Source organism: Odontesthes bonariensis, chromosome 14 (genome assembly GCF_027942865.1).
Source record: "Odontesthes bonariensis isolate fOdoBon6 chromosome 14, fOdoBon6.hap1, whole genome shotgun sequence".
Lineage (NCBI taxonomy): Eukaryota > Metazoa > Chordata > Actinopteri > Atheriniformes > Atherinopsidae > Odontesthes > Odontesthes bonariensis.
In genome coordinates this window covers 6,634,535-6,645,965 of record NC_134519.1, presented here as the reverse complement: position 1 = coordinate 6,645,965, position 11,431 = coordinate 6,634,535, and the positions used below count along the sequence as shown (strand labels likewise).

General features: G+C 41.1%; 2 protein-coding genes across 3 annotated transcripts; both read left to right on the top strand.

Annotated features, from left to right (window-relative positions):
- Positions 1 to 1,267: 1,267 nt before the first annotated feature.
- LOC142398202 (tripartite motif-containing protein 16-like) lies at positions 1,268 to 3,173 on the top strand. The gene has a single exon (XM_075482162.1). The coding sequence runs from the start codon at positions 1,268 to 1,270 to the stop codon at positions 2,936 to 2,938; it is 1,671 nt and encodes a 556-aa protein (XP_075338277.1). The 3' UTR covers positions 2,939 to 3,173.
- Positions 3,174 to 8,303: 5,130 nt separating this feature from the next.
- LOC142398624 (tripartite motif-containing protein 16-like) lies at positions 8,304 to 10,019 on the top strand. 2 transcript variants are annotated; one of them, XM_075482700.1, is made up of 2 exons: positions 8,331 to 9,410; positions 9,465 to 10,019. In XM_075482700.1, the coding sequence occupies exons 1-2, from the start codon at positions 8,331 to 8,333 to the stop codon at positions 10,017 to 10,019; spliced, it is 1,635 nt and encodes a 544-aa protein (XP_075338815.1). The 2 variants fall into 2 exon arrangements, with proteins under 2 accessions (XP_075338816.1, XP_075338815.1); XM_075482701.1 differs by having other exon boundaries at positions 8,304 to 10,019.
- Positions 10,020 to 11,431: the final 1,412 nt, after the last annotated feature.

Below are 11,431 nucleotides of genomic sequence, written 5' to 3'. Positions count from 1 at the left end.
GGAGGAAATGACAAATCTTGGGCATTATATTGTTACCAAAACGGTTATGAATTATCAAAGCAAAACGTATCCCTGTCGGAACAACTGTGAGGGACTAGTTCCTTGGAAAAATTCATGACGGAAACCGGAGAATAATAAGTATGCACAATAGTAATATGTGTGCCTTGATGCCTTTGGCATTGGCACCCATGATAATTGTGTTTATTTTCACTGAGGCTTGTGAAAACCACAGACTGTAAATAATTTAAACTGTGTTTTCATGACTGAGCTGATCTCATTCATCTGATGACACTCCTTAACTGTCACTGTTGAGAATGAGATTAAAATCCCTCAAATTATTTATAGTTTTGATAGAAATTGTTATAAATTTTTGTTTTCAATGTTCCTCATGAGGATGTAGAGTCATTGCTGTGGTGACGGAGTTTATCCAAGTTTGGGGTTGAGTTAATGTCTGAAATCATGGAGGATGGATGGTAACATTCCCGTCCTTTTGTCTTTCAAATCAGCTTAACTTATTCAGGTCTTTGGCTGCATGGATGTGATTATCATGCAGGAGTCTTTAGGTCAGTCTGTAATCTGTCTGAAGCCTCAGTTGAAAGAAACAGTCGTTAGCAAAGATGTTACTCAGACTACAGCTGTTTGTCTTCTATCACCACCTGGAACCTCCACTTTTTGTCTTCTACACTTTTGTCTGTCCCCACACAGGTTACATTTCAAACCTCAACCATCTGAGCTGTGAAACATCTTCTGCTTCGGATACTGATCAAAGATAGAAGTTCTGAAAGGATCTCCCACTCCTCCATTATAAATATACGGAAATCCCTGAGGTGGTTTAGAGTTCAGGTTTTTTTTTGGCATCAGATGGACCGTGATGTTGTCAAATTAGAGTCACTTTAGTTGAGGTTAATATATTAAAAAAACAGATTTTCTTCATGTTCAACTTTCAGTGGAAGGTTAATGAATTAATCTTTCCCCTCAACAGAAAACAAATAAGATCAATTCAACAAACCCTTGAACAATCCTGATTTAACTGCAGGATTGAGGTGAAACCAGAACTGTCCCTTTCAGTGAAGGAAACTTCCATGTTCCCTCCCCAAACTGATCTGAAGGTGGGAGGATGTGTGAAACCATTGTGTGACAGAGGAGGAGCTCTTAAGTGAAGATCAGCAGATCAGCTGCAATAAAAGGAGGTGGAATTTGTTTTGTATCACAGCACAGATGGTGTTTCTGCTCTGAGAGTCACACACTGCTCTGCCAAATGGAGGAAATGGCAAAGAAAAGGGTTAAACTGGACCTGGAAAGCTTCTCTTGTTCGATCTGTCTGGATGTACTGAAGGAGCCGGTGACTATTCCCTGTGGACACAGCTACTGCATCAACTGTATTAAAACTCACTGGAGTGGAGAGGATCAGAAGGGAATCCACAGTTGCCCTCAATGCATGAAAACTTTCACACCAAGACCTATTCTGGAGAAAAGCACCATGTTAGTGGACTTTGTGGAGCAGCTGAAGAAGACTGGACTCCAAGCTGCTCCTGCTGATCACTGCTATGCTGGAGCTGAAGATGTGGCCTGTGATTTCTGCTCTGGAAGAAAACTGAAAGCCATCAAGTCCTGTTTATCCTGTCTGGCCTCTTACTGTAAGAATCACCTTCAGCCTCATTATGATGTGGCTCCATTCAAGAAACACAAGCTAGTCGAGCCCTCCAAGAAGCTCCAGGAGAACATCTGCTCTGTTCACGATGAGGTGATGAAGATGTTTTGCCGTACTGATCAGAAGTCCATCTGTTATCTCTGCCCTGTGGATGAACATAAAGGCCACGACACAGTGTCAGCTGCAGCAGAAAGGACTGAGAGGCAGAGAGAGCTGGAGGGGAGTCGGCAGCAGATCCAGCAGAGAATCCAGGACAGAGAGAAAGATGTGAAGCTGCTTCAGCAGGAGGTGGAGGCCATCCATCAGTCTGCTGATAAAACAGTGGAGAACAGTGAGAAGATCTTCAGCCAGCTGATCCGTCTCCTCCAGAAAAGAAGCTCTGATGTGAAGCAGCAGATCAGATCCCAGCAGGAAGCTGAAGGGAGTCGAGTCAAAGAGCTTCAGAAGAAGCTGGAGCAGGAGATCACTGAGCTGAAGAGGAAAGATGCTGAGCTGAAGCAGCTCTCACACACAGAGGATCACAGCCAGTTTCTGCTCAACTACCCCTCAGTGTCAGCACTCAGGGGGTCTACACACTCACCCAGCATCAAGATCCGTCCTCTGAGGCACTTTGAGGATGTGACAGCAGCTGTGTCAGAGCTCAGAGATAAACTACAGGACATCCTGAGAGAGGAATGGAAAAACACCTCACTGAGAGTCACTGTTGTGGATGTTTTACTGTCAGAACCAGAACCAAAGAGCAGAGCTGGATTCTTAAAATATTCATCTGAAATCACACTGGATCCAAACACAGCAAACACACGGCTGTTACTGTCAGAGGGGAACAGAAAAGTGACATTTATGAATGAACCTCAGTCTTGTTCTAGTCATCCAGAGAGATTCAGAGATCGGTTTCAGGTCCTGAGCAGAGAGAGTCTGACTGGACGTTGTTACTGGGAGGTGGAGATGAGAGTGGGAGGAGCAGTATATGTAGCAGTCGCATACAAGAACATCAGCAGAGCAGGGGATGAATGTGGATTTGGTCGTAATGACAAATCTTGGGCTTTAAAATGTTTCCCAAAAGGTTATTTATTTTGGTACAACAATATGAAAACCTACATCTCAGGTCCCCAGTCCTCCAGAGTGGGAGTGTACCTGGATCACAGAGCAGGTATTCTGTCCTTCTACAGCGTCTCTGGAACCATGACTCTCCTCCACAGAGTCCAGACCACATTCACTCAGCCGCTCTGTGTTGGACTTTGGATTTGGGGCTCTGGAGCCACAGCTGAGTTGTGTAAAGTGAAATAAATGTATTTAGTCAGCTTGTTGCTGACAGCTGGTTGCTGTGATGTCTCTGCTGTTCTGCTGTTTATTTGCGGTTTTTACCTGTGTTTGTGCAGCCATGGAGGATATCACTGCTAATGATGAGTTTGATTCACATAAATATTTCTCCACATGAAAATCTAAACTTCTCTGAGCTCTAAATATCAGTTGGATCCTTGTGTTGATGTGTCTGTATGTTGTTGTTTCTCTTCCACTTCATGGAGCCAAACAGAGAAACCAGCAGACCTTCCTTTATCACAGATTATTTTCAGATCTCATCAATTTGTAAATGTGAAAATAATTCTGTAGTTTTATTTACTTTGATTTGTTTCAGAGATCAAATGTTGTTGCTGTTTTCAAAATAAACCAACAAATGAGGAATTCTGATCTGAGGTGTTCAGAAACTGTCATTTCCAAGATCAGAATAAATCATGTGATCAGTTATCATGTTTAATGTGACTATAAATTAAAATTTTTATAAGAAATACCACTTTATTGTTCTGACATTTATTCTTTAACATTGAGGAACTATTTGTAGATGACTCATGAGAACAAACAGAAGGGACACTATAAACTAACATGGTTCAACATGATTACAATAAAACACATATTTATATAGAAAGAATAATTTCTATATATATATAGTTAAATATGATCTTTATGAATTTCTTATGTTATTTAATGAAAGTTGGGGAATTACAAAGATTGCTTGTCAGTTCTGTGTTGACCAAACAAAGGTACGGCACAAATCTGAGGATAAAACTTTTCCTCTAATATTTGCTCATGGCATTGACTGGTGTCCCAAGATGGTTGGCAGTATTAAGCTTTAGTTGACAAGTGGGCTATAGTTCACTTATCCCGGAGATCATAGTTCATCAAATTTATTTTCAACTTGATGCTTTTTTCCAATTTCTGACTCCTTGATTACCACCATTGTTAGATTAATTTCCTTTGATCTATGATAACTTGCTTGACTCTTCCTAAAGAATCTGGTTCCCCAGTGTTGATAGAAATATCAACGAGGTATTGATTTTCTCTTCTGGCTGAAACGCATCAGTCAATATAAAGAGAGGATAACAAACTCATTAAAGATAGCTTGTGGGTGCAAGAGGAACACAGTATCAGCAGACATGGAAAAAACATGTCATTATGTAGTGTTGTCCTGTGGGAGACAGTTCAAGAAGATGGTGTAACTCACACAATGTTATGAGCCATTCAGTCCCTCCCCAACCAGAACCACTTGTATACCTACAGGGACTGGATTGTGCAGTGGTAAGATTGCCACCTTTATTGTAGGTGACCTGGGCTCAAATCCCCTGCATGAAAGGTAATACCTCCAGTTGGGGTCCTTAGGAAAGACCCCCTTACCCTACCTGTAAGTTGCTTTGGATAAAAGTGTCTGCCAAATACATAAACATAAACAAACATACCTGCAGATGGTCACAAACTGGGTAGTGACAGAAAGAACTAGAACATTTCTGAAGAAATTTTGATGGGTGCCAATGGAGCTACTGCCCGCTGAGAGACAGAGGCTGTCATGTTATAGTCATATTATATTGGGAGCAGACTTAACACAGTGGCTGGCATAGACCTGTTATAACAGGTCAGCCATCTTGGCTGTGCCCTCAGAAGGAGTATCAGCTGTGTGATCAGTTGCTGTGCAGACAGCTGAGTGGGTAAGAGGAGAGGAGCGCACACAATATGGCTCCAACTGACATGGGTTCAATACTGATATGAACAGTCGCTGTTCGAAAACTATGAGTCATATTAAAAAAAGTTCTTGAATTATGAGCCCAGAAGGGACGGCAGTAACCACTGGTGTAAGTTTTATTCTGCTCCTATGTACGGTATTTTTTTATTGCCAGTTTTAAAAACAGCCTTCACATTGATTTGATAAGGAGATGAGGTGACCTGGCTGTAATGGTCGTCAATTGCAGCCCGAGTGGTCTTTCTCTCCTCTCAGAGGTCATTAGAGAGAAAACTGTGAGGCCAAGCACAATGACGGTGACATTGGGTGAAAGAGGACAGAAATGCCTACATTTTGAAGTATAATTTCTCTTGGTGCAACAGACATTTTGGATGTGGGAGAAGTTTGTTTGAGTTATTTTTGTATTAATTTCGAGCTTGTCAAAATAGAGTGTGAGCCCCCAGGACAGCAGAATGAGAGGAGTCCTGATTTTTCCTAAACTTAAACTGCCATTATGTCAAAGCTATAAAATATATCAACAAAACACTTAATTCAATTAAAGTTGAGTCTTTCCTTGCCTGTTTAAACTTTGAATGATATCTCTATGATGAATTATGGCTGAGTTATGAGGCCTCCAAATAAGGCTACTTTTATCCCATTACATATGAATTTTAATGCATTTCCAATGGGCCAAAATTCATTTCAATTCAATTCAATTCAAAAATACTTTATTTATCCCAGAGGGAAATTAAATAATTTCCCAATTTTCCAAGAATCTGTTTGAGTAATGAGAGAGAAATGTCATAGCACACTAGTCCCTATCGGTGGACACGTGGGGATATGCTTTTTATCCCGGTTGGACCAACCGTGCGGGACTAGTTCCATGCCGAAATTCGTGACGGAAACGGGAGAATAATAAGTATGCCCAATAGTAATATGTGTGCCTTGATATCTTTGGAATTGGTACCCATAATAATTGTATTTATTTTCACTGAGGCTTGTTTAAACCACAGACTGTATATAGTTTAAACTGTGTTTTCATGACTGAGCTGATCTCATTCATCTGATGACACTCTTTAACTGTCACTGTTGAGAATGAGATTAAAATCCCTTAAATTATTTATAGTTTAGATAAAAATTGTTAGATTGTTAGAAATGGTTGTTTTGAATGTTCCTCGTGAGGATGTAGAGTCATTGCTGTGGTGACGGAGTTTGTCCAAGTTTGGGCTTGACTTAATGTCTGAAAACATGGGGGATGGATGGTAACATTCCCGTCCTTTTGTCTTTCAAATCAGTGCAACTTATTCAGGTCTTTGGCTGCATGGATGTGATTACCATGCAGGAGTCTTTAGGTCAGTCTGTAATCTGTCTGAAGCCTCAGTTGAAAGAAACAGTCGTTAGCAGAGATGTTTCTCAGAGTACAACTGTTTATCTTCTATCACCACCTGGAACCTCCACTTTTTGTCTTCTACACCTTTTTCTGTCCCCACACAGGTTACATTTCAAACCTCAACCATCTGAGCTGTGAAACATCTTCTGCTTCAGATACTGATCAAAGATAGAAGTTCTGAAAGGATCTCCCACTCCTCTATTATAAATATACTGAAATCCCTGCGGTCGGTTAGAGTTCAGGTTTTTTTTGGCATCAGATGGACCGTGATGTTGTCAGAGTAAAGTCCCATTATTAGAGGTGAATATATTTAAGCCACTTTTTTCACTCACATTCATCCCTCTGTCCAGATAAAAATTATTCTTTTCTCCACCTAATAACTAAGCTCATCAGAGGTAGTCATCAGAGGTAAATCTTATCCTGCCTCCTCCGTTTGAATGCCCTCACCAACCAACCAGGATGTATATAGACTGAGCTGCATATCAGCATGATCCTAAAATAAAGACTTTATCAGCACCTCAGACTGCCGCCCAACATGAAATGTTATATGAGCAACACAGAAATCACTGATCACACTGATCTGCTCAGCTGGGTTTTCTCTCTTCTTAACGGATGTTCGCTGTGAAGGTTTTTGTTGTTTCCTGCCAACTGAAAAAGGCTGGAATAGAAGTCATTCTGCTAATTTAATTCGTTTGTATTTTCCATGTGAACAAGAGTGGACAAAACACCACAGGAACTCCATCTTAAGATGCAGCTTCTTTTATACACAGTGACAAAGTGACAAAGAGGGTTTCTATCAGGCTCAACCTGAAGACGCCAGTCACTATACAGATCTTGATGGATAGATTATGATCAAACATGTCTGATGCAGTCTTATGCAACCTTTAATCAGTAATATCTACATGTGAGTTAAGAGCTAATATTTGACTCTTCTTGACAGAAGGTTTGCAGGTTAGGGATCTGCTTCAGTTTTCAGGCAGCTCAACTCTGCAGGTTTTTTACCTCTTCTGAAGTCCAAAAGCTGTACGAGAGTTCATGTTTCATGTCATACACGTACTCTGCTCTCAGAGGTCATTCGAGAGAAAACCGTGAGGCCAAGCACAATGACAGGGACATTGGGTGAAAGAGGACAAAAATACCTACATTTTGAAGAATAATTTGTCTAGGGGCAGCAGACATGTTGGACGTGAGAGAGGTTTGTTTGAGTTATTTTGGTATTAATTTCAAGCTTGTCAAAATAGAGTGTGAAGCCCCAGGACAGCAGAGTGAGAGAAGTCCTGATTTTTCTTAAAACTTAAACTGCTATTGTGTCAAAGCTATAAAATATATCAACAAACCACTTAATTCAATTAAAGTTGAGTCTTTCCTGGCCTGTTTAAATTTTGAATGATGTCTCTATGATGAACTATGCCTGAGTTATGAGGCCTCCAAATAAGGCTACTTTTGTCCCATTATATATGAATCTGTTTGAGTAATTAGAGAGAATTTTATGTTCCTATGAACTGGAGATACGTACATTGTATCTTTTGTGTCCTCGTTTTATTATAAATATTAAATATTATATACTATATTATATTATAGTTTTACCTTTGATTTCCTCCTCTTTTTTTATTTTAATACTGGTGTAAATAAAGGTTTGTGGTGTGTGAGGGATGGTCGCCTTCAAACTGCCGATGTGTAGATGATACAGGAAGAACTTTGCTGACGCAGACTTGGTCGAAAACAGAAACCTTTCATTGCCAACCAGGTCCGTATCAGAATTACAGGTTGATGCATCAAATCTAGAGAGATCTTCAAAGCCCAAAAGTCCAATGCAATCTCTCTCGCACTGTGGGTGCTTCTCCAGTTAAGTAAGGTAAAAAATGTCCCATATTTGGTAACCCTGTTGATGCTGCATGTTCCCGTCTACGGGCACCTCGCCATAAGATAAGGTATACTGGTGAGCCTTCCTTGGACGCATTAACCGAAGAGTGTGTTCTTCTCAAAATGTTTTATGTTTGACTATCTGTGTCTCTTATCTTGAGACACACTGTTTCCTGAACTCTTCGCACAGCTGATAAGTATCAGACACTACAGGTTCAACACACTTCCTGCTCTCAAACACAGCAGCTCCACTCTGCCCACATATTTCCTTGTTCCCTCCCCTTCAGATCTGCAGTTTGATGAAGGAAGTAACCAACATGTGATGAACTGACAGGCTCCGTCCTCTGCACCGACACATGATTTGTAGATCAGAGCTCAGAGGAGGTTCAGCTTTGAGGAAGTGAAACTCACTTTCATAATTGTTGCTGAGAGGCGAAATGGCGCAGAAAGGAGTTCAGCTGAACCGGGAAAAAATTTCTTGTTCGATCTGTCTGGATGTACTGAAGGAGCCGGTGACTATTCCCTGTGGACACAGCTACTGCATCAACTGTATTAAAACCCACTGGGATGGAGAGGATCAGAAGGGAACCCACAGCTGCCCTCAGTGCAGGGAAACCTTCATACCGAGGCCTGTCCTGGTAAAAAGCACCATGTTAGCTGATTTAGTGGAGCAGCTGAAGAAGACTGGACTCCAAGCTGCTCCTGCTGATCACTGCTATGCTGGAGCTGAAGATGTGGCCTGTGATTTCTGCTCTGGGAGAAAACTGAAAGCCATCAAGTCCTGTTTATCCTGTCTGGCCTCTTACTGTGAGAAACACCTTCAGCCTCATTATGATGTGGCTCCATTAAGGAAACACAAGCTGGTGGAGCCCTCCAAGAACCTCCAGGAGAACATCTGCTCTGTTCACGATGAGGTGATGAAGATGTTTTGCCGTACCGATCAGAAGTCCATCTGTTATCTCTGCTCTGTGGATGAACATAAAGGCCACGACACAGTGTCAGCTGCAGCAGAAAGGACTGAGAGGCAGAGAGAGCTGGAGGGGAGTCGGCAGCAGATCCAGCAGAGAATCCAGGACGCAGAGAAAGATGTGAAGCTGCTTCAGCAGGAGGTGGAGGCCATCGATCAGTCTGCTGATGAAACAGTGGAGGACACCCAGAAGATCTTCACTGAGCTGATCCGTCTCCTCCAGAAAAGAAGCTCTGATGTGAAGCAGCAGATCAGATCCCAGCAGGAAGCCGAAGGGAGTCGAGTCAAAGAGCTTCAGGAGAAGCTGGAGCAGGAGATCACTGAGCTGAAGAGGAAAGATGCTGAGCTGAAGCAGCTCTCACACACAGAGGATCACAGCCAGTTTCTGCTCAACTACCCCTCAGTGTCAGCACTCAGGGGGGCTACACACTCACCCAGCATCAAGATCCGTCCTCTGAGGCACTTTGAGGATGTGACAGCAGCTGTGTCAGAGCTCAGAGATAAACTACAGGACATCCTGAGAGAGGAATGGACCAACATCTCACTGAGAGTCGCTGAAGTGGATGTTTTACTGTCAGAACCAGAACCTGAACCAGAACCAAAGAGCAGAGCTGACTTCTTGAAATATTCATCTGAAATCACACTGGATCCAAACACAGCAAACACATATCTGTTACTGTCAGAGGGGAACAGAAAAGTGACATTAATGAAAAAACCTCAGTCTTATTCTAGTCATCCAGACAGATTTACTGAATATTCTCAGGTCCTGAGCAGAGAGAGTCTGACTGGACGTTGTTACTGGGAGGTGGAGATGAGAGGGAGAGGAAAAGTTATTGTAGCAGTCGCATACAAGAACACCAGCAGAGCAGGAAGTGGGGATGAATGTGGATTTGGTCGTAATGACAAATCTTGGGCATTAAAATGTTACCAAAACGGTTATACATTTTGGTACAACGATATGGAAACCTACATCTCAGGTCCTCGGTCCTCCAGAGTGGGAGTGTACCTGGATCACAGAGCAGGTATTCTGTCCTTCTACAACGTCTCTGAAACCATGACTCTCCTCCACAGAGTCCAGACCACATTCACTCAGCCGCTTTATGCTGGAGTTTGGATAAATTATTATGGATCCACAGCTGAGTTGTGTAAAGTGAAATAAATGTGTTTAGTCAGCTTGTTGCTGACAGCTGGTTGCTGTGATGCCTCTGCTGTTCTGCTGTTTATTTGCTGCTGTTTCCTGTGTCTGTGCAGCCATGGAGGATATCACTGCTAATGATGAGTTTGATTCACAGAAATATTTCTCCACATGAAAATCTAAACTTCTCTGAGCTCTAAATATCAGTTGGATCCTTGTGTTGATGTATCTGTATGTTGTTGTTTCTCTTCCACTTCATGGAGCAGAACAGAGAAACCAGCAGACCTTCCTTTATTACAGATTCTTTTCAGATCTCATCACTTTGTAAATGTGAAAATAATTCTGGAGTGATACTTTGATTTGTTTCAGGGATCAAATGTTTTTTCTGTTTTCTAAATCAACCAAGAAATGAGAAAGTCTGTTATGAGGTGTTCAGAAATTAACTTCTAGGATCAATTATCATGTTTAATGTGAGAGCAAATTAAAGTTTTTTTTAAGAAATACGACTTTATTGTTCTGCCATTTATTCTTTAAAAGTGACAAATTATTTGTAGATGACTCATAAGAAAAAACAGCAGGGACATTGTAAACTAGAAAATTTCTGAAGAAATTTTGATGGGCGAAATGGAGCCACTGCCCGCTGAGAGACAGAGGCTGTCATGTTTTAGTCATATTATACAGGTCCTTCTAAAAAAATTAGCATATTGTGATAAAGTTCATTATTTTCCACAATGTAATGATAAAAATTGAACTTTCATATATTTCAGATTCATTGCACACCAACTGAAATATTTCAGTTCTTTTATTGTTTTAACCCATTGGCGCCTTAAGCACCTGCAAAAAAGGCTGCTCAATGCCTAAGCCAGTTTTTAGAAAAGGTCCCCAATGCCTGAGGGTTTTTTGAACTAAAAACAATTTATTGAAAACACCTAAGAAAAATTCAATTTTTTTTCGCTGGCTGGATTGTATTACTTTTTTTATTTTTATTATCAATGTTGGACATTTGGTTCATGTAGTTTTGCTTTATGATTCAGGATAATACCCAATGCTGCTATTTATTATACTACTATTACTATACTGTTACTATACTATAACTAAATCATGATCATAATATCAGCAATAATAATGAATGATTAAAAAACCCTGCAATATATCTTGCATTGTGCAGTTATACTGTATACTTCAGTGACACGACTTCTAAAACATCATAGTTGTCATACTGCAGTAATTCGCACCGGGCTCTCTTTTTTTTGACATAAGGCCAACGCCACTCAAATAAGAATGAGAAGTCGTCAGAATGCAGCGCAAGAATAAATAATTACCTCCAGATCATGTCGAAACGATCTTGTGCCATCACTCGGGCTACATTTGTCTGATACAGCCACTTGCTCTGCCTCCAGTAATCCCGGCGAGTTGGTAGTTTGATTATTCCAAAA

Bases quoted from the DNA above. Each gene is read 5' to 3' on its own strand.
- LOC142398202 (XM_075482162.1), top strand. From the start codon at position 1,268: ATGGCAAAGAAAAGGGTTAAACTGGACCTGGAAAGCTTCTCTTGTTCG.
- LOC142398624 (XM_075482701.1), top strand. From the start codon at position 8,331: ATGGCGCAGAAAGGAGTTCAGCTGAACCGGGAAAAAATTTCTTGTTCG.